At 49.5% G+C, this 22,697-nt stretch overlaps 1 protein-coding gene across 2 annotated transcripts in view; it reads left to right on the top strand.

Annotated features, from left to right (window-relative positions):
* The window catches only part of rnls (renalase, FAD-dependent amine oxidase), a 53,735-nt gene extending 31,524 nt beyond the window's left edge, over positions 1–22,211 (top strand). For both annotated transcript variants that reach the window (XM_080834998.1, XM_080834997.1), the window contains exons 5-7: positions 113–286; positions 13,732–13,907; positions 21,363–22,211. In XM_080834998.1, coding sequence (XP_080691124.1) covers positions 113–286; positions 13,732–13,907; positions 21,363–21,515 — 503 coding nt within the window. In that variant the 3' untranslated portion in view covers positions 21,516–22,211. The remainder of the gene's footprint in view (positions 1–112; positions 287–13,731; positions 13,908–21,362) is intronic.
* Positions 22,212–22,697: the final 486 nt, after the last annotated feature.

The following is a 22,697-nucleotide window of genomic DNA, read 5'->3' as shown; positions in this document are numbered from 1 at the left end:
TTTGTGCGAATAAAAAAACTGACTGAAGTCAGCCTTGTGTGTGCGTGTGTGTGTGTGTTTGTGTGTGTCACGGTCACCTGACGTTGTGCTGTGCTGTCTTGTGTTTCCACAGTGATGGCAGACCCCCAGCGGGAGCAGCTGGAGGCGGTGAGCTACTCCTCGCGCTACGCCCTGGGCCTCTTCTACCCTCCACACACCCACATCCCCGCACCCTGGGCCGCCAAGTACGTCTCCAACAGCCCCTGCATCCGCTTCATCGCCGTGGACGACAAGAAGCGCGACACAGGTTAGTCGCTTTGCGTGTATGTGTGTCGTCATTGTGTTTGTCTGGAATTTAGGCCATCTGTTAGCATCAAGCTAGCTCTATTATTTTAGTTTGTCCCAGCCTGCCTGTTTCTCCCAGCTCAGTTTTGCTGGAAATTGGATTTCATGAAGGGAATTTGGGTGTGGTTAGAGCGCTGGTAAATGTATAAACATTTGAGACTGTAACAGGTGCAGTTTGTTACTGTTTGTTGCTGTGTCACTGGAGTCATGGCAACTGTTTCAGGTGAACATGCACAATAGCAGAAAATGTGTCAGAACTAATGCTGTGGGTATTGGTAGTTCCTGTTTGAATGTTCTTTCCCTGACCGATGTCTCTTCATGAACTCTGTGTGTGTGTGTGTGTGTGTGTGTGTGTGTGTTTTTGCATGTGTGTCTATCACATCTCCACTGTCTTGCCCACATGCACACACATGAATATCTTTGAGCCTGCTGCAAGGCCTACGCTGCTATTTCCTGAACTTTAAGAAAGTGTGAAGGAGCAGGGTAGAGGTGTGTGTGTGTGTATGTGAGAGAGAGAATGTGTGAATATGGGTGTGAGAGAAAATGTGTTAATGTCCCGTATAGAAAAGAAAGTAAAGGCCGATATATGCTTTGTTTTAGACGTAACGCGTAAGCAGGTAAGATACACAACCCCCCCTTGCGCGGTAAAATACCCCCCCCTTACGTGTTTAAGTGCGTCGCCCAAAATTCCTGACTATGCGACTAAAACAGGGCAGGCACCAGGGGTCAATAAACGAAATTTTGCGTCATGTGATCTTTCTTTTTCGCCACTGGTACTGAATTGCCAACATTTGTATTTTGTGTAACACATGTATTCATAACATCAAGCCTTTCGCCCACTACACTTTCATGCTCCGGTAAGTTTTTTTCCTTTGTCCTGCTGCAATAAATACGCTTACTTAACTCAAAATAAATCGATGGTTATGTATATAACCACGGTTCTATGAGTTCCGGATGACCGCCAGAGGCGGTGCTTACAGCACATGGATGTTATCACACGGTACGTGCAGGTCGAGACTTAATAACAACAAAGTCAAACGTGACCTGGGTGACGTCACCCAGTGACCCCGTGACAGGGGTTAAAACACCGGTGGACCCAGGAAACTATCTCTTGGCAAGTCTTCTCGCATAGACTCCCGAGTGACTGCCAGCTCTGGCGGTCATCCGGAACTCATAGAACCGTGGTTATATACATAACCATCGTTCTATATCGTTCCTACTGACCGCCAGAGGCGGTGCTTACAGCACATGGATGACCAATACCAACAAAGTCACAAGGAGTGCCTACCCGTACCCAGTGTTGCTTGGACGGGCCAGGAACCACCGCCAGCGGGAAAGGATTATGAGGGACAACATTAATCCTGTAAAACCGCGTGAACGTGCAGCTGGACGCCCAGGAGGCAGCGCTGCAAATGTCAGAGAGGGGTACGCTCCTCAGCGAAGCACAGGAGGCCGCCATACCACGAGTGGAGTGCGCCCGGACATCCCGAGGAACCGTGGAGCCACTGTGCCCGTAGGCATGCCGTATGGCCTCCACTATCCACTTGGACAGTCTCTGCCTAGAGAGTGCCAGGCCCCTCCTCGGTCCGGTGTGGCACAGGAACAGGGCATCACTCAGACGGAAGCCCTCAGTACGAGACACATACATTCTTAGGGCACGAACAGGGCATAAGGTTCTGACCTCTCCCCCTGATCTGCTGCAACGCAGACAGGCTGGGAGACTGATTAATTCAATTCAATTCAATTTTATTTGTATAGCACCATAACAATACAATTGCCTCTCGGCGCTTAACAGAGCCCAGAGCCTGAACCCCCTTAGTGCATGCACAACGGCAACAGGGGCAAGGAAAAACTCCCTGTTAGGCAGGAAGAAACCTTAAGCAGAACCACGGCACATAAGGGGGGACCCATCTGCTTGAGGTCGGCCGGGTGGAGACAGGAAGGTGGGACGGGGGGAAGGGGAAGGGTTGTGTGGCAGAAGGGGAAAGGAAGCAACAGGGGCAATACACAGCCAGCATTTGGTCACTGGACATATGTATACATACATCTGGTGGTAAATACATGATACAGACAAGACCAGATTACTGTGCCAATAGGGTTACTGTTACAGGGGTAAGGGATGTAGGGACAAAGAAACATTTCGGTGGAGGCAATAATGTATATTGTATATAAAGGCTAGCATAGGGTATTGGGTAGAGAAGGTGTACGGCAAAGCAGTGGCGGTGGGTGCGGTTGGCCGAGGGTTTCTCTAGGTAGACCAGGTAGAGAGACTACGTGCAGAGTGGTGGGGGTGGGGAGGGATAGTTCCACTTCCATCAGCGATTGGAACACGCCTGGCTCCGGGGAGGTAGTGGACCTTGCAGGGGCCGCTTGTTGAAGGGGGGGTGTGGACATCTCGGACCATGGAGCTGCCGATGACCAGAGTGGTGGTCGTCACATCCAGCGGGAGAAGTCGTCGAGGGGATGATGACTGTGTTGAGGGCCCAGGATGGGGAGCAGGGCGGCGTGGGCGATGCTGGTGTTGCTCTGGAGCCGGTCTGCAGGGACGTTTCGGGGCGGGCTGAGGAGTGGAGTGATCAGGCCCAGGAGGCTCCTCCTGATCCATCTAACAAACAGGAAATGACGAATCAGTCTGCAGGTCTGTCAGTCGGGAATCAGCACAAACAAACACACAGATGAATCATTTCACCAACCAGGGACATGTCACCTGTGTGTCGGTTTGCCTGTTGCATATTGCGGTACTTAGATATGTTTAGTTTTTCTGGCATTGAGCATTTTGTTTTTTGTTGTGATCTGTTTGCCGGGGCCGTACATGCATCCACTCGGCAAACAGGAAACACATTTGATGTTGCGGTACTAAATTACAAGTAGTAATTTAATTTTTTTTTTGTTGTGATCTGTTTGCCGGGGCCGTACATGCATCCACTCGGCAAACAGGAAACACATTTGATGTTGCGGTACTAAATGCAAGTAATATTTTAATTTGTGTTCGGATATGTCTGGGTGGCTGGTACAGCAGGTGATTGGTTTGTTGGCGCGGTTACTTTTGGCTATAGGATGCACTAAAGAGGAATGTCTTAAGTCTTGATTTGAATATAGGCACGGTGTCTGCAGCTTTGATGGAGGCAGGGAGATTGTTCCAGAGGAGAGGGGCTTGGTAGCTAAAGGTAGCTGATTAACAAAGCCGGAAGAGAGGGTCTTCGGCAGGTAGAGGGGTTAGGCCACAGAGTGACCCCACTGTCGCCGGGGTGCCACTGCAGGCAGTCCCCACTATCCGACAGCGCGTGCAATTCCCCAACGCGCTTGGCAGATGTAATAGCCAGAAGGAACGCCGTCTTCATGGAGAGCCCTGCAACATCTGCTGTCAGCAAGGGCTCAAATGGCGCACCGCAGAGAGCCTGCAGCACCAAGGCAGATCCCACGTGGGCACCCGGGCCCGCCGGGGGGGCCTCAGACGGAGAGCGCCCCAGAGGAAGCAAGCCACCAGAGGAAGGGATCCCACAGTACGTCCATCAACCCTGGCATGATGTGCAGGGATGGCAGCAGCGTACACCTTGATGGTGGAAGGTGCCAGACCCTTGTCAAACAGTGACTGGAGGAACCGCAGAATGGTAGGCAGGGGGCAGCGTGTAGGCTCCACGCCCAGCGCCAGGCACCGATCGGAGAATAGCCTCCACTGGTTGGCGTAGAGGGCATTGGTGGAGGGCGCCTTCGAGCTGGCAATCGTGTTGACCACCGCCGGCTCACAAAGCCCTAGTAAGGGGTCAGGCCCCTCAAGGGCCAACCCAGAGCTGTATCCGGGCCGGATCCGGTTGCCAGATCTGGCCCCCCAGCTGAGACAGAAGATCCTGCCTCATCGGCAGGCACCAGGGGTCTCCGTCCAAAAGCTGTAGCAGCTGAGGAAACCACACTCTCCCCGGCCATCGAGGAGCCACCAGCAGAAGCGAATGACGGTCCACCATAACTCTGTGGAGAGTCTGCGCAAACAGTGGTAGCGGGGGGAAACGCATAAAGCCGCCGCCGCGGCCACGCGTGTGCCAGTGCGTCCAGAGGACCACCTCTGCCCTGCCAAAGCGGTCCCAGATGGCGAGGACCACCGCTGGGTTGAGCCGCCACTCCCCGGGATCGGGGCCCCGCCGGGACAGCAGATCCGCTGCACTGTTGGCGGCCCCTGGCAAATACGCGGCCCAGAAGCTCAGGAGTCGACGATGGGCCCACTGCAGCAGACGCTGGGCCACCCTCAAGCACTGGAGGGACTTGGTGCCACCCTGGTGGTTGATGTAGTACACCACCGTGCAATTGTCGGACCTCACCAAAACGTGTCTGCCGGCCAGGCCCGTGAGGAAGCGTTGCGGGCCGAGAAAGACAGCCTGCAGCTCCACACATTGATGTGCTGCCGCCGCTGCAGAGAATTCCAGCGGCCTCTGGCCGTCCGGCACTGCCAGACCGCACCCCATCCTTCCAGGGAGGCGTCCGTGGTGACGGCCTCCCGCTGGGAAGGGACGGCAGCCAGGGGACACCCTGCAGGAGGTAAGCCCTCTGCCTCCAGGGACGGAGGAGCTTGTCGCAGGTGTAGGAGACCTAGAGCAGCCTGTGCCCGTGCAAGGCAGGGTGGAGGCGGAGGTCGTTCAGCCACCTCTGGAGCGGGCGCAGTTCCAGCAGCCCTAGCGGAACCAGAGAAGAGGCAGCGGTCAGCATGCCGAGGAGGCGTTGGAAGGACCTGAGGGAGAGTGACCTGCCACACCTGAAGCGTCCGAGCAGCCGGTGGATGCCGGCGATCCTGGCCGGAGAGACAGTAGTCCTCAACGACCTTGAGTCCAGGTGGATACCGAGAAACAGAGACTCCTGGCTTGGAACCAACAAACTCTTCTTCAGGTTGACGCTGAGCCCCAGCTCCGCAACATGCAAGGGCACATGTGCGACATCGGAGCGGGCCTGGGCCTCCGACCGGGAGCAGCACCCTTCTCCAGGAGGCTGAATATCTCTTGCCGGAGGACGAGGGCCTTCTCCGGGCAGGCCATGGTGGTGGTCCGGACCCCTTGGAATCTCGGCGGTCGGCGAGCTGGCGCAGACCGGCATACTGTTCCCGTGCCTGGACGACTTGAACGCTCCTGTCCAGGGCCTGTTGCGCGGCTTGGCCAACAACTCCCCGGGGACAACAGGGAGAGAGCGCAGGATCCTCCTGTCCGGCTCCGCCAGCGGCGACTGGGCTAACCAAATTTGGCGGCGGGCAAGGGTCAAGAAGGACATGAGCCTTCCCAGTTCTCGCGCTGAATAGGCGAAGGCCTGGAGCGCAGCCTCGCAGAGCTCCTGAGAGCCCATGGCCGCACCCTGAGATGTTTGGGCGAGGGCCAACACTAGGTGGGACGTGGAGTTGTTAAGGCGTCCCACCCGCGCCGCCATGTCATAGCTCCGGACAAGCAGATCATCTGTTATGCGGCACTGAGCGCGGGGGCACCTAGCGTCCGGGCGCAGAGCCTCGTTGGGGGACAGGACCAATGCCGCCATAGACGGCTCGATGTTGGGCATCTGCTGGAGGCCATACGCAGGGGCATCCTGCATGTCCGCCAGAGCCCTGCACTCGCTGGGGAGGTGCGAAAAACGCCTGGGGTCCGTACAGCATCTCTGAAGCTCTTGGATGTAGGGGGCCGAGGGCGGCACGGCCAACGCGGAGGGTTGCGTGGAGCCTCTAAAAAAGGCGCTCTGCTGAGGCTGGCCCGCCGGGGTCGAGTCCAACCCTAGGCGGGCCAGTGCAGCCTTCAAGGCGGGCTGAATGGTGGAGCGCCCACGCTCCGACACTGCCACTGAGCCACGGCTGGTGGCCCGGGAGCCAGCCTGGGAGGCAGAGTCAGTGGCACCAGACCCATCATAGTCCAGGCTCTCCGAAGCCAGGATGGACACCTCGTCCAGGCCGCGGGAGTCGGCGGCCGGTGACAGATTGGGAGGCGGTGGCGTGCGTACGGGCTGCTGGTCAGCCGCAGGGGTACCACCGTCCGCCGGAGGTGGAAGGCGAGCCAACAGGGCCTTCATCTCCTCCAAGTCAGCAGACATTCTGCAGACCTTCGCCGCCAAAGGGACCGAGCGCGACTCATGCGCCTTGAAGGCGGGGCGTGAGGCCACCCCATGGCGCCTGCAGTAGACACGGCTCCCTGCCCCGCCGGGGTCAGGGAAGCTTCCTGTGGCGCAGCCACCAGCGCAAACCTGGCAGTCCGTGCCTCCATGCTGAGGCACATGCAGTCAGCGCAGGCCAGGTCGGTCAAGCCCTGCTGTAAGTGGCCGAGACCCAGACAGGAGGGGCACCGCGATGCCCGTCTTCCATCTCGAGATTCACACGGCAGCTCACGCAGCAGTGAAGATACTCCATGTCAACCAGTCAGGCGAAGGCACCGGACAGGACAAGCTGACGAGAGAGGACAGGGGCGAGAGCACCCCAACAGTATTTCTTGTCTTAATATAAAAAGACAACCAAAGCCACAAGGCACCCGGGGGCGAGAGCACCACCACAGTATTTTTTAGTCTCAATACATAAAGACAAAAAACAAAGAGATAACCAAGGCACAAGACACCAGGGGCGAGAGCACCCCAACAGTATTTTTAGTCTTAATATAAAAAGACAACCAAGGCCACAAGACACCCAGGGGCGAGAGCACCCCAACAGTATTTCTAGTCTTAATATAAAAAGACAACCAAGGCCACAAGGCACCCAGGGGCGAGAGCACCCCAACAGTATTTCTTGTCTTAACTAAAAAAGACAACCAAGGCCACAAAACACCCAGGGGCGTGAGCACCCCAACAATGTTATTAGTAGTTTACAAAAAATAACAAGGGTCAACAGGCTAGGCTAGACTAAGCCTGCAAGCAACCAAATCAGAATCAATATAATAATAACAAAGTCTACGTTATCAATAGTCACCGCCATGAAAGAGCTAGGCGACAACAAAACACAGGGCGAGCACACCCCAACAATTTTGTTAGGTTCGTTATCAATGACTAACACAAAATAACAATACAGGGCATCTCATGCACTGTAATGAAAGAGCTAGACGGCACAGAACACAGGGCGAGCACACCCCAACAGTATTTCTTGTCTTAATATAAAAGACAACCAAAGCCACAAGGCACCCAGGGGCGAGAGCACCCCAACAGTATTTTTAGTCTTAATATAAAAAGACAACCAAGTCAGAATCAATATAATGATAACAAAGTCTACGTTATCAATAGTCACCGCAATGAAAGAGCTAGGGCACAGCTAAGGTAAACTTAGTTAATAAGAAGGCAGCCACTTGTCCGTAGGTAAACGCAGCCTGCCTATAGCGTTTAACACAAGCCAACAGGAGTAAAAACCCTGTCCTGTTTAAGAGCGGACCCACTCGCTTTTAACACCACAGTTAACAGTTCCGCAAACATACCTGCTTTTAGAACTGACATTTCGGCATAGAACGTAGCTTTACAGTTACCCAAACAGTAGGTAGCAACAGGAGTAAATCCTGTTCGTTTAGACTACTTAATTGAATGCTTATGGCGAAAACGCCGCTTGCATCTTCATCATAACAACGGTACAAAACCAACTATGCGAGGATTTCCATCTCGCTTAACAAGTAGTTTTAATTATCAGCTATAAGGCGAGAAACACCTGTAGCCTTCTGAGCGTGACACAAGCCGACAGGGGCAAGTAGGCTAGAACGCCGCTTGCCTCTTCAAAACAACGACGGTACAAAAGCAAACTATGCGAGGGTTTCCATCTCGCTTAACAAGTGGTTTTAAATATCAGTCGTGAGGCGAGAACACCTATACTGACTGCCGTACCTCATCGTGACAGACAAAGTAGGGAACTGTTATGGGAGGAACTTCAAACCAAGAAGGCTACAAACAAGGTAGCTACAAGGCAACAAAAGGGGCGCCGGGCGCCACCAAATATCGCTAATAAATCAACAGCGGCGAGAAACACCTCTAAAAACAAACTGGTAAGAAAACAACCTTACCTCCAATTCAACGCCAAGGCGGCCTCCCGCGGCGAGAGACACACCACTTCGGAGGGTCAGCAGCCAGCCCCAACGAGCGAGAGCACTCTTTAAAGGCGGCGCAACAGCGAAATAAACAGTGAAAATAAATATAATCCAGATGACCAAAACGCAGTCTCTTGGGGGGTGAAATCACGGCCCCAACCAAAAGGTAACGAAACTTCGGCGCTTCAGTCTACAAACCATCTCCAAACCTGCAAACGCAAATGCGAGAAGATGAAAGAGATAGTTTCCTGGGTCCACCGGTGTTTTAACCCCTGTCATGGGGTCACCGGGTGACGTCACCCAGGTCACGTTTGACTTTGTTGTTATTAAGTCTCGACCTGCACGTACCGTGTGATAACATCCATGTGCTGTAAGCACCGCCTCTGGCGGTCAGTAGGAACGATATAGAACTACAGTTCTGGCGTCAATTTGCTTTGCAACACGGCTCTGCGTCTAAAACAAACCTTAAATCAAAACTTGTCTAAAACAAGTTCCTTGTGTAAATTACGTGCTTACAGCTCTGCGTCTAAAACGACCCTAAATTGGCCTTAAGTCAGCCTATAGTGAGCGCAAGAGAAGATAAGACTTCCTTTGAGTGTGTGTGAGTGTGTATTTGAGAGTGTGAGTGTGTATTTGAGAGCGTGTGTGGCCTTTTGGTCTGTCACCTTTCATAGCTTGCAGCGCTCTGAAGGCTGCATCGTAATTAGAAGGCCTGTTCAATTTTGCATTCAGTCTGGGTTGAAGCCCATGTCATGTTTGTCTCTGTGCCTCTCTCGCTCTCTTCGTTTCTGTTTTTAATCCATGGACCGCCTCTCGTAATGTACTTTACTTGTAGCTACAGACCTTTCTCTCGGTTCTCTGAGGACTGCTGGCTCGCCACGGGAGAGGAAGAAATGTAGTCTCAATTCAGAGGTGAATAATATTCAAAGACTCCAACTTCCCTCATGTATTTGAGCCAACATAACTCTTCCATCTGTTGGTTTTGAAAAAGAAACCTTGATCACCTGGTCAGGGAAGAGGCATTTTGGAAAACGAATATCCACATGACCAATGTCCTCGCTCTCAACCTCAAAAAATGCAAATGTTCTCACTGGATTCTACCAGCACGACTGCCAGCAGCTCATTATATCCTATAACACACAGGGTTATATGCCACGGCACACAACGATGAGAATGAGAAGAACTAGTGGCTTGTTTCCATGGAGAGAAGAGGCCTACAAATGGGGAGTTTAGTGGCATGTGTGGAGGGGCTGCAGGCAGACGCTTTCTTGCGCTCACCCCCGTGACCCGCCGTGCCCCCCTGACAAACGAGTGACTCTGACAGCGGGCACGGTGCCAGCGCCTGTCCGCCCACACACACACACACACACGAGCAGAGAGGGAGCAGTCTGCCTGACTCTCTTTCTCTCCATCTCTTTCCTTTTATTTCCTTAACACTCAACACTCGATGACAAACACTCTCTGTTCCTCTCTCCCTCTCTCTCTCACACACACACACACACACACACACACACACACACACACACACACATGTTCTTTCCCTCTCCAGTTCTATCTCTGTCCCTCTTCTGTATTTTCTGTACATTCTTTTGCCCACTCTTTCGCTTCAGATTCTTCTCTCGCTCTCTTCTTTCTTTCCTGTAAGCATTCCCTCTTATTTTTCCCACTCCCTCTCTTCTTCCCTGTCTCACAGGCTCCTTCCCCCCTTTCTTTCTCTTCTTCATTTTTATCTTAGTCCTCCCATCCCTCTCTCTCCCTCCCTTTCTCTCTGTGTTGGCCCGTGCCCAGGCAGGCGCCGAGTTGACCTTTGCCCTCCTCCTCCTCCTCCTGCTGCTCCTCCTCCTGCTCCTCCTCCTCCTGCTCTGAGACTCAGCCGTACTGATAGGGCCAAACCCACGCAAAGCCCAGGCCAGAGCAGCACGCGTGCTATCCCAGAATGCAGTGGTCCACAAAGCCCCCTCATCTCACGCCATCTCTCCCACAAGCCTATGAGAGGTTGGAGGGGAAAGGTCGGGGTGGGGCTTTATTGGGGGGCGGGGGGGCGGATGGTTGGAACAGTGTTGACCATCCACCCAGGGTTTCATTTTTAAATAGGTCCTGAATGGCGGGATGAAATCTAGACCTGGGTTTAAAATCGGCCTTCAAAATGCAATGCTTTTAATGAATAGATTATGCGTGCATGCTTAAGTGTAGTCCAAGTGTTCTGATAATGAATAGATTATGTGTGCATGTTTAAGTGTAGTCCAAGTGTTCTGGAAATAAATAGATTAAGTGTGTATGTTTAAGTGTAGTCCAAGTGTTCTGTAGGGAGGGGAATTGAACAAACTATGTGAATGTTCCCATGCTTGTCCTTTTTGGCCTACTTTTCTTGTTATCCATGTTTTTGGAAGCATGTTTGTGCGTGTTTAATGTATGGCGTGATGAAATCAGGAAACATTAATCTCCCTCTCTCTCCCTCCTCTCTCTCTCTCTCACTGTCTCTCTTTCTCTCTGTCTCTCTCTCTCTATCACTGGTTCCAGATTCAGTAAATGTGATTTACGCTGAGAATATGGCTGCAGTAATGTAACTGTCCCCTCCTGCTTGCCTTGCAATGCAATCATTAAATGTTGAATGGAAGCGTTTTATGGAACCATGATTAATCAAATGCATACGAGCTTATCAGGTCACCAGAAACATTTGTCTTGCAAATAAAGCTGATCATGTCAGTGTTTGCTCAGAGAGAGAGAGAAACACATCTCTGTAGTTAAAATGATGTTACTCGTCATACTTTCGACATGTCCAACTTTTGCACCAAAATGGTAATGCCCCTTTTTAGGGGCAAACAAATGGCTCCAATTCAATTGTGCACCTACATAGGTAAAGAAAAAGGCTTCAGTTAAAAGCACACATATAAAATGTTCAAAGGCCAAGATGGGGTTGGGTTAAGAGTTAGCTTTGTGGGTATACACTATCAAAATAATACTTTAAATATAGCCACAAGCAGCGATCATCGGGGTCCAAGCAGTATTTGACAACTGCCCCAAGTAGCATATGGTTTAATGTTTCAACAGGTGAAAGAGGAACATTTGAATGTTACATTAACACAGGCATGTATTTGCTGCTGAATTTGGATTGGCGATTGCCGGCCATTTTGTTGACCCAGCCAAATGGAATGCCATATTTTAGCTGAAGCAGTTCTTGTGATATTGAATCGTTCTAGTTGCTGCCCCTATTGACGAAATGTCAAAAAATTTGGCATGCGTCCAAAGAATGTTGCAATGATGCGGGGTGTCAGATTTCGTGAAGTTTGAATCTTTACATCACAAGATATAGGCTCAGGATGTGCTAGGTTTTTGCATTGAACATTATTCAATAGGTGGCGCCACTCATAATCGTAATGAGCTAGAACAATGCATCTTCAACATCAGTTGAAGTTAGAGACATATATTTCTTTAAAAAAAAAAATTATTAACTGGCTGTATCCCCTGTGAATTTCAAACTAAGTGTAAAGTGTACCAGCAATCCCTCTTTCACATTGAAGTCAGAGGTATGCTTCTAGTAGCCTGGTGACACCAGCCTACGTATTTCCGCCTGAATTGATTTCAAGCTCATACTCAGTCTGGCCCAACTCCGTTGACAATCGTCTCCAGGACTCAAAATCAAACCGCACCAATCAGCGAACAGTTCAGAGCTGTGACGCAAAACTCACCTTGGAGAAAGAGACTCGAAAAGCTATCGGGAAAGTTGTCTCAACTCTCGAGAACATCAGAAAATTAAAAGGAGAACAAGAGTATTGTCTTGTAAGTTTTATGATTGGAAAGGACGTCGTAGCTCTTCTCCCAACTGGCTTTGAGAAGAGTTTAATCTACCGAATGCTTACCAAACGTTGCAGATTGGTTAAGGGAACTCCAATGATTTTAAACCTCAAGCTAAGCACCCGCCCATCTCGGAAACGAAAATGAACGGGGTTAGGCCAGACTGACGGAAAAAAATGGAGTCACAGGCTGGTAATGGCCAGGCTATGCTTCTAGGGCCCCCACCATCAAATGGGGCATTACCGTTTCGATAACGCAACCCCCACTGTGATCTATAGCCTCAATAGATTTTTTAATGTAAAGCTTTTTGCCCATGGAAAGGATTCCATTCCCCCTTTTTCTCAAGAAGGTCCCATTGAAGATCTATAGTATTTAAGGTCCAAAGCCTTTTATAGAGAGAATATATTTGACTGTGATAAATGTCAATCACTCGAGGCTTTAAACAAGCCCAGAATGCTCTCTCTCTCTCTCTCTCTCTCATTCCTTCTCATTCTCTCTCTCTCAAATCAGACCCTCTAACTTTACTCTAGAAGGGTTTATGAGCCAACCCTATCCATCATAAAGAAGAGAAAGGGATGGAAGACAAAATGAACGTGCATTAGAGAGAGAGAGAGAGAGAGAGAGAGAGAGGGAAAGCTTTTTAAGGCTTTGAACAGCTGTTTTACTGCTCTAATAAAACACATTGAGAGTGCACAGTTCATCTTCAAACACAACTGAGGAGTAGAGAGGCCCTCTGCCTGCTGTCTCACACAGACACAACTACACACACACACACACACACACACACACACCTCAGCTGGTGGGGGCTGTTTGAAGAGTTTATCAGGTTCTGCGGTGAGTGGCAAGCTAACCTTTTGGGGCCACACACACACACCTGCTTCCAGCACCTCCACCTGCCTTCAGACACTCAGCAAGGATGGAGCAGACAGACACACTCATTCTCAGATCTTACACATGCGCTAACCACAAACACACACACTCAGATCTCACACATACACACACACATACACATTCTCAGATCTTACACATCCACTAACCACACACACACAAACACACACACTCAGATCTCACACATACACACACACTCTCGATCTCACACATACACCCTAACACACACACACACACACACACACACACACACACACACACACACACACACACACACTCAAAGACACTACATTGATGTGGGAACAGAGTGTACTAAATCAACCTGTGTCTGTGTGTGTGTTGGTGCAGGTGCCCCAAGTGGATGTACTGGTAGAATGCATTGTGGTTTCAGCACGTGTGTGTGTGAGATGAGGCACTGTTTGTAAATGTGTGCGCGGGCATGTGTAAGACAGTACAGAGAAGGTCCATGCAAGTCTGAGGGACTTTCTGTTTGTAGGTATGTATTTGTGTGTGTGTGTGTGTGTGTGTGTGTGTGTGTGTGTGTGTGTGTGTGTGTGTGTGTGTGTGTGTGTGTACCAATTACACCAATAACAGTACCAATAACAGTACCGAGAGTAGTCTGAGAGACCATTGTGTGTGTGTGTGTGTGTGTCAACAATCTCTTCTAGAACCTGAAACCCTCCTGTGTGTTTGTGTGTGTGTGTGTGTGTCCCTGTAGAGTCCCCTGACTGCGGGCCGTCGATGGTGGTCCACACCAGCGTGCCGTTCGGCGTGCAGCACCTGGAGGCGGAGAAGGAGCAGGTGCAGCCCCTCATCATGCAAGAGCTCCAGAGGCTGATGCCCCACCTGCCCCAGCCCGCCAGCATCAAGTGCCAGAAGTGGAGATACTCCCAGGTGAGAGAGAGCCCTAGATGAGAGAGGGGCCCAGGTGAGGGAGGGGCCCAGATGCGAGAGGGGCCTAGATGAGAGAAAGGGCCTCAGATGTGAGAGAGGGACCCAGGTGTGAGAGAGGGCCTCAGATGTGAGAGAGGGACCCAGGTGAGAGAGGGCCTCAGATGTGAGAGAGAAGGCCAGATGTGAGACTGGGACCCAGGTGAGAGAGAGGGACCTAGGTGTGAGAGAGGGCCTCAGATGTGAGAGAGGGCCCCAGGTGAGAAAGGGCCTCAGGTCTAGAGGAGACTAGAGATCATAGTCTCCAGAATCGACAGGATCCAGACCTGATTTCTGGTTACGTGAAACTAAAGTCACCACACAAAGAAAATTGTAAGTGTTGAGCTATTACTTGCAGGTAAGAGTCATGGCTGTCTCAAGTTCAGAGAAAGTCATCATCCTCACAGATCCATTGGGGTCAGATGAAGCCAAAGGGTGGACAAGGAGTCTTCTAACTCCATTGCAGTGAGCTATTCTGGTCGGGGGCCTGGGGAAGGTGCTGTAATAATTACCCTGGTGTGGCCATATCCCATGATTCACTGCAACCACTGGGGCCAGGAAATCAATTTGGGCGTCATGGGTGTTGCAAATGAGTGTCACTTCGAATTATATTGAAAAGAACTGGATCACCTACTGCCCGTAGTTTGCCCACTTGACCGGCCAGGAATATAGAGTGCCCAGACCAACGTCTCCCTCCCCATCCACCCATATACGGTCTGGCACTGCAAGGCTACTTAACATTTCACAATTCACTTCAAGTTTCACTCAAAAGTTTGAGATGGCAAATGCAGAAAAATTCTCTCCCTCGCTTTCTTTCTTTCTCTCTCCCACACACACACACACACACACACACACACACACACACACACACACACACACACACACACACACACACACAAAGGCAAGCACACACCTTAAGTCACTGCGTGGTCTGAGAGGATGAGGAAGACTCATGTGAGATAAGGGAGAAGAATCCTCAGGGGGACTGTGAGGTGAGGCGAAGGTAGTTTAAGGTGAGAAGCGGGCGCCAAAGGAGACAAGGCAGGATTTCAAGGTGTGTGCTCAGGTAAGACTGACGGGAGTCCCTGTTGACTGCCAGGTACACTGAAGCCAGTGAGAGTCTGGAAACTGTCTGTAGATTTACAATCAAAATCCCACTATGAGAGAGAGAGAGAGAGAGAGAGGGGGACAGACTCAGATCAAACATCCTTTCAAAGCATTATGATATTAACTTATATTAACGCAGTGGAACCCGCTGTTTGGTTTACCGCGGCCTGAAAATGAAAAAGATATCAACAGTTCATGAGTTTTAAACTCCCGCGCAACTCAGTATCCTTTCAGCACCGACGCACCTAATAAGTGACTCATGTCTTTAAGCACATGTATGTCTGTCCTTGATTCCCCCGTCCTCGTTTCCTTCACGGTAGGGGCTGGGCCAAAATGAAAGAGAGGGAGGAAGGAAGGAAGGAGATGTTTCATCACTCCATCGTCCGTTGAGGGATAAACGAAATGTCAAAATCCTGTTCATTCTAGAGAGACCACATTAACCCAACCATTATTACAGTTTATCGTTATAATTGTTTTATTTCATCACTCATTTTTGATTACTTACTGTGTGCAATTAAGAAATGAAACTTTATTAAAGCTATGTACTGTATGTACATGAAAATAAATGGTTATCGCTACTATGCACAGTTTGGGCTGTCTGCGGTAGGTCTTGGAACGCATCCCTCTAGGATCCGGGGCCAGTGCTGTGTCAACTCTCTCAGACTGCACTCTTCCAACAGGGCTCTCTTCCCCTAGCACTAGCACTAGCACTAGCTCTGCCATCCCTATTTCTGCCCCTATGTGTAAATTCAACAGGTCTGGCTGCAAAACGAGTTAGACATGAGTTCAGCATCGTCCTGCACACACACATCCCTTCTTTAAAAAACACCTCTCCTCATATGTACATGCTCCTTGATTGGAGTGGAGGTTATTATGACACGGCAAAGACAACATGTAAGATCAGCTGGGTAAATTAGGTTACTTCAAGGTTACACAGTCCCTCGATGAGGGGTTGTGTTTGTACTGGCTCAGCCCTCCAAGTGAAATGGACTGCAAAGAGGAGTTTTCCTGCAGTGCTCCGGCATCCAGGCTTGATGGCGAACCAGGCCAAGATGGAGGCAGATTGGAGTAGTCGTGTGTGTTAAAACCGGTCTAAGTCAGTCAGAACCAGCAGTAGTAGCATTTGTGGTGAAAGAGCCGTAAGTGTCACTTGCTATCTCACGCACACACACACACACACACACATACACACAGAGCACTGAAATGATGTCGGCAGGAGATCTGTTGCACTTAGTGGACTTTTGTGTGAACCTTGAATATTACAATTCACATCCCATTCACTGCCACAATATTTAGCAGTTTTGCACGTCACGCTGTATTTGGATATTCCCTATAGACTATCTAGAGATTATAAACCAACTATGTGTTGAAACCCTGTAAACTACAATGGTTATGGGTAAGATTAGGGTAAGGGGTTGTTGTGTGTTGTGGTGATGTTCAGTGAACAATTCGAAAGACTGAAATTGAATTTCAACAAATGTTACCGTTGTGCAGTATAAACGTATACATTGTACATTGTGTTCTGTTTCATCTGAATTCAACAGTATGGCAGTACGCGGACCTCTCTCTCTCTCTCTCTCTCTCTCTCTTCCCTTCTCTCAAATTGAAATTTAAATATAAGGCAGCCTTATTAGCATCATGACACACTACAGTATTGCCAAAGCACCCCCATTCTACCCTCCTTCTGTCTTTTTCTCTTTCACACACACACACACACACTCACACACCACTCTGAAACAGTGCTCAGGGCCATAGCTTGCGGGGTCAGAGGACGCAGAACATCTGTGTGTGGGCTCAGCTCTGTGGCTGCCAGAGATTGAGGCTGGATGTGCAGAAATAGAACACACTCGCTCCAGCTCTGACACACACTTACCACCACCCCCCCCCCCCGAGATCTTTCAGATACACGCGCTCACATAGACACACAGCACTCACACACATACACCAAATCCTTCAGATACACACTGTCACATACCTACATAAACACACACTCTTACTCACACACACATTTGCGCCTTGTCTCCACAAGCTCTCACATTAGGTCTGTAACAGCCCCCAGTCTTAACTCCCCAATTCTACTCATATACACACACACACACACACACACAAGCAGGAAGTGGGTGCGGAGTCAGCTCCATAAAACTCCTTCAGTTGTGTTCCTGCTGGTGGCAAGCAGTCAGCTTGGCCAGGCGCGGTTGACCCGGTCCGAGCTGCTCTGTCCAGACGTGTGTTTGGCTCTCTGCTCTCTCGCCGGCTGACGAAAAGCAGCAACAGCAGCAGCAACAGCAACAGCAGCCTCGCCGAGAAGTCAGCCCCGTCCACTGTAGTGTGTGTGTGCACTCGAGGAGGAGAGTGTGTGTGAGTGTGTGTTTGTGATAGAGAGATTGTGTGTGTACGTGTGTTTTTGCGCTCGTGGAGGAGAGTGTGAGTGAGTGAGTGTGTGTGTGTGTGTGTGTGTGATAAAGAGATTGTGTGTGTATGTGTGTGTTTGCATTTGAGGAGGAGAGTGTGAGTGAGTGTGTGATAGAGAGATTGTGTGTGTGTGTTTTTGCACTCGAGGAGAGAGTGTGTGAATGTGTGTGAGAGTATGTGTGTGTGTTGGGGGGGTGTGGGGTAAAAGGCTTTGTGATCTACGTCCAACGCTCTCCAGAGATCCAGGTCTCTTTATTTAGCAAAGAGAAGGAAAATAATACAGGCTCTGCCAGTGACCCCCGGCCGACTGCACATATAAATTGGTTGTGAGGCAAGCGGGTTGACAGAAAATAGGATCTTCCTGTACGCACAGTGAAGTTCTGGAAAACAAATAGCTTTTGATGTGCCACAGAGTTCACGGACGTTGAAGACGTTCACAGTGTTATGATAAAATATATATTTCAGAGAGAGAGAGCGTCCTGCAGTTTTCCCAACTGTGGACATTTGTCAGCGACTCGTTCATCTCGTGTTCCGACCCGTTTCGGTGAACCCTCGTTGGCCCTTTAAATCCCAATAACTTAAGCTCGCGTAATTGGCCTGTGCGAAGCTGTCGTCCCAAATTATCTCGGCCTAAACCGTAAGATAAATGGAGGTCCCGGTACAGTTGTTTTAACGTGCAAAACGTCTGCCACGCCGTCTAGTCCTCGGGTGAAAAATTGGACAAGAGTGGATGGGGGGAGGGTGAGGGTGTAGGTGGTGGGATTGGGGCGGCTAATATCAACTTACCATGAGCGTAAACCAAACAATTTGTTCTTGGCCACATTTCAGCAGGAACGTTTATCAATTGATTTACACAGAGATTGCAAGTCAAAAGATACAAAGAGAGAGCGAGTGGGAGGGAGAGAAAGAGAGAGGGAGAGAGACAGGGTGAAAAAAGGGAAGTAGGGAGCAGAAGGCAGGAGAGGGAGGGAGAGATGGAAAAAATGGAGTTGGAAGTATGAGAAACAAGGCAAAGAGAAGAAGAGAGAGAATGAGGGAGAAAGAAAGGCCAACAGGGAGCAGTAGGAAGGAGAGAGGAAGGGGAATGGATGGAAAAAGAGTTGAAGAGCGTGATGAAAGGAAAAGTATGAGAGAGCAAGAAGGTTTACGGAGAGAGACCGAAAAAGGCAAGTGAAAAGAGCACGAAAAAGAAACGAGCAGAGGAGAGAGAGATAGAGAAAGGGCATGAGAGGAGTAGAGGATGGAGAGAGAGAGAAGGGGTGTGAGAGGAGAAGAGGAGGGAGAGAGAGAGAAAGGGCATGAGAGGAGTAGAGGAGGTAGAGGGAGAGAAAGGGCATGAGAGGAGAGTAGGGAGTAAGAGAGTTAAAGTGAAGGGGAGAGGGTGGGAGGCAATGATGGTGTGGTAGTGGGTTTCTAACAATGCCTATTAAAAGCCTGGAGGAGGAAATGAATACTATTTCCTGCGGCTGAAGTGGACCTTGATGCCTATCAGCTCCCCCGCTCCAGCGGGCCTCAGGAGCCACTGCAGCGGGCCTTGGGCCCTCCTCATGGGAGGAGGAGGAGGAGGAGGGAGGGCTGTTTACTATCAGGAGTAATTACACTCCATGTTCAAACAGAGGATTTCAAACTTGTTTGAAGGAGGGAGAATATAATGAGAGTGCTCCCAACATGGACAGCAGAGATGAGTTTATCTGAATTTAGTTTTTTGTTTTAGTCCTTGTCTTTTTTTTTTTTTTTTTATCTTTCAACCTGTTGACACAGAGGAATACAAATATTTCCGTGCACACATAGTCAATAGAGTAAAGTGTTGATTGTGGTTAGGGTTGAGGTTAAGGTTTGTGTAAGGACAAAGCAACGGTTGTTGTTAAGGGTTCTTGATAGTAAGGAGATGGATGCATACTTACTTTGTCATGCTTTCCAGACGCATGTATATATTCAAACTAATGTGTTATTACAGTTAACAGAGACTGAATTTGAGAAGTGCTCATCCTCTCCCTCGGACTTTGTGTCCCCTTGATGTGCCCTCTACCTGTCACAACGACTTGCTCTGGACTCACTCAGGTCCCCTGACAGGCATGTGCCAGGACAGAAGAGTGTGTGTGTCAGTGTGTGTGTCAGTGTGTGTGTCAGTGTGAGTGTGAGTGTGTGTGCTTATGCGTGTGTGTGTGAGTGCTTATGCGTGTATGGGTGAGTGTCTGTCTGCACGTGGGTGAGTGTGTGTGTGTGTGTCTGTCCACATGTGAGTGTGTGTGCATTTGTGTGTGTGTGTGTGGCTGTGCACACACTCTCAAGGTCCAGGCTGCTGTCATTTCTCCTTCTCTGATCTATGTTTAGCCTTGGGTGAGCCTGTGAAGGTGTCTCCACGGCCATTACGGACGCTAAATTTAACGGAACATTAAGCCCACGCCAGCCACACTTTGCACAAGCATCACCCCACTCAGGCATTGGGATCTCATACAGAAAACGGCACCAAAATGTAATAATGTCAGCAGAATATGGTTAAAATTCAATAACTAAGGTTATTGCACAGGTGAAGATGTTTTTCTTATATATTGGTATTATAATTTGGAATCCACACTACCGACAGCATTACCTGTTTGCAAAGGAAAGATAGTTGTAGGATTGGCCATCATGACGTCGTCTATCCCATATTGGGTACACTTGGTTTAAAGGTGCATACTGCAGTTTTAATGTTGTGTGTGCGCTCCAAAAAAAATAAACTCTTCAAGTACACAGTCCTGCCTCTGCAAATGGGAAACAAAGAAAGTGAACAAAGTCACACACTGTTCCAGCCAGTCGACATTTTGCCACAATCACGGACCTCACCTTTAAAGTGCTACATATGAGTGGGTGAGTGCCCCTAGTGTCTCCTCATAGGTAGCCCACTGCACCTTTAAAGTACCACATGAGTGGGTGAGTTCCCCTAATGTCTCCTCATAAGTAGCCCACTGCAGTGTCGTATTACCAGCCATGCAGAATCATTGCATCACCATGTTTACACTGAGTTGACCACTGAAATAAGGATTTATAGATTTAAATGGGGAGGGGTGGAGTGGTGGTGGTGGTTGTGTGTGTGTGTTTGGGGTGTTGTTCGAAAACGAGGTCATTGAACCAGAGTCTTAATTACTGCCCTTGGTAAGCTAACCAGAACGTGTTCACATTAGCGCCCTGTGGCCATGGTCACAACAGTACACAGATGCGCCACCAAATCAGGGGCGCTAATCAGACTACTGTCCTGCCCTATTCTCTCTGTCTGTCTCGTCTCTCTGTCTTTCTCCTCTCTCTCTCTCTCTCTCTTTCTCACTCTCCCGTCTCACCATCATCTGCTCAACTTTCACAAACACGCACACTGTTTAAAGTGATCATTCACGTTTCCTGTAACTACAGCGAAACTGGTTGTGGCCCAACCAGCTACACCGATCGCATACCTTGAGTCTCTGGTGAGTTCAGAATCTGAAGCGTTTGATACCCCTTGTACTGTTGATAGATTAAAATCAACGTGAGTGCCGATCAGTTGAATCAAGTTAAACAGTCAGATCGCCTAGCTCTGAAAGTGCTGAAGGGACCATGGAGAACATTTCTGAAATGTTCATTCAAATGCTGTGTTTGAATATTCAAATGTGTTGGACTGTCAAACTCTCTCCCTGCTGAATGCCAGCGAGGTAGAGAGAGATTAACATCACAGCATCATCCATTACTGATGCCCCACTAGCAGCTATTGAGCTCCAGATCGTTGCTACAGTACTAATGCTCTCCCTTTGTGTGTGTGTGTGTGTGTGTGTGTGTGTGTGTGTGTGTGTGTGTGTGTGTGTGTGTGTGTGTGTTCCTCCCACCCTGCCTGTGTGTGTGTGTGTGTGTGTGTGTGTGTGTGTGTGTGTGTGTGTGTGTGTGTGTAATTAGGTGACTCGATCGGTGGCAGATTGCCCAGGGCAGATGACTCTGTTCTCGCAGCCTCTGCTGGTGTGTGGGGGGGATGGCTTCACACACTCCAACTTTGACGGTTGCGTTGAGTCTGCCCTGAAGGTGTTCGAGGTGCTCAAGTCCTCCCTCTGAGGACTACCATGCCCAGCCCAGCCCCGCCCCACCTCCCCCCCCAGTCATCAGACATGAGAAGTTCCAGAGAGAATAGATATCTATCTGCCCTATTTCAGTTCTCTCTTTCTCTCTCTCTCTCTCTTAAACACACACACACACTCACACATTATCTTTCTCTGTCTCTAAACGCACACACACATTCTCTCTCTGTCTCTTTTGAACACACACACACATTCTCTCTCTGTCTCTCTCTCAAGTCTCACTTATCGACGGCGTGTATGTCTCTCTTCTTCTTCTTCTTCTTTGTGCCTTCTCTGTCTCTCTCTCCATCAGTCTGTCTATGACGCAGTAGATGTCTTGAGTGGTATCTCCACACTGCTTCCCATACCTCAGGGTTGCCATCAGTGTTTCAGGGCAGACTGAGAGTAAACTGGCCTTACAGTGAACAGATGGAGGGCTGTTAGCTGAAGGACAGTTTCTGAGTCACTCAGTTGTGTGTGTGTTTGTGTGTCACTTTCTGCTTAAATGGTGCTGTGAATAATTAAAACAAGATATGAACATGTTAGTAAAAAGGATAAAATGTTGCGATAATGTTGCGATTCATCACCTTGAAAAGAAGAAAAAACATGTTTTATGTAAAACTGCATGAGGTGAACCTCAAATGAAGAAAATTATTCACCTGTGCCTTTACAGATTTGAATAAAAAATGACTAATAAAACACGAAACTAAAACAAGGTGTTTTGTGTTTTATTTTTGTGCAATATATACAAAAATATATGTGTGTGTTTTTGCACATTTTGCATTTTGTGTGCCTGAAAGATAATTTATGCAAATCACTCTCCGACAAATCCCCCCCACCCTCCACTCTCTCTCTCACACACACACACACACACACACACACTCCACCCCCTCCTGTTCCAGTTTGCGTATGGATGTCAGTGAGCCCAGCTTCCCTGCCACCCCCTGCTGTTGTCGCGGCGACGTAATTCGGCCCACAGTCAGAGGCAGCGGCTGACCGACTTCTGTGGCTTAGAGGCACTGCCGCATCTGGACTCTAATCTGGGACAAAATGTTTGGCACTCGCAGAGAGAGAAAGAAAGATAATGGGCGTGAGCGAAAGAGAAAGAGGGGAAAAGAGATGGAGAGAAAGAGATAACGCGAGAGAGACAGAGATGGGAGGAGAAAGAGGGGAGAAAGCG

Source organism: Sprattus sprattus, assembly GCF_963457725.1.
Source record: "Sprattus sprattus genome assembly, chromosome: 3".
NCBI lineage: Eukaryota > Metazoa > Chordata > Actinopteri > Clupeiformes > Clupeidae > Sprattus > Sprattus sprattus.
The sequence above is the reverse complement of the archived record's forward strand: the minus strand, read 5'-3'. Positions and strand labels throughout refer to the sequence as shown.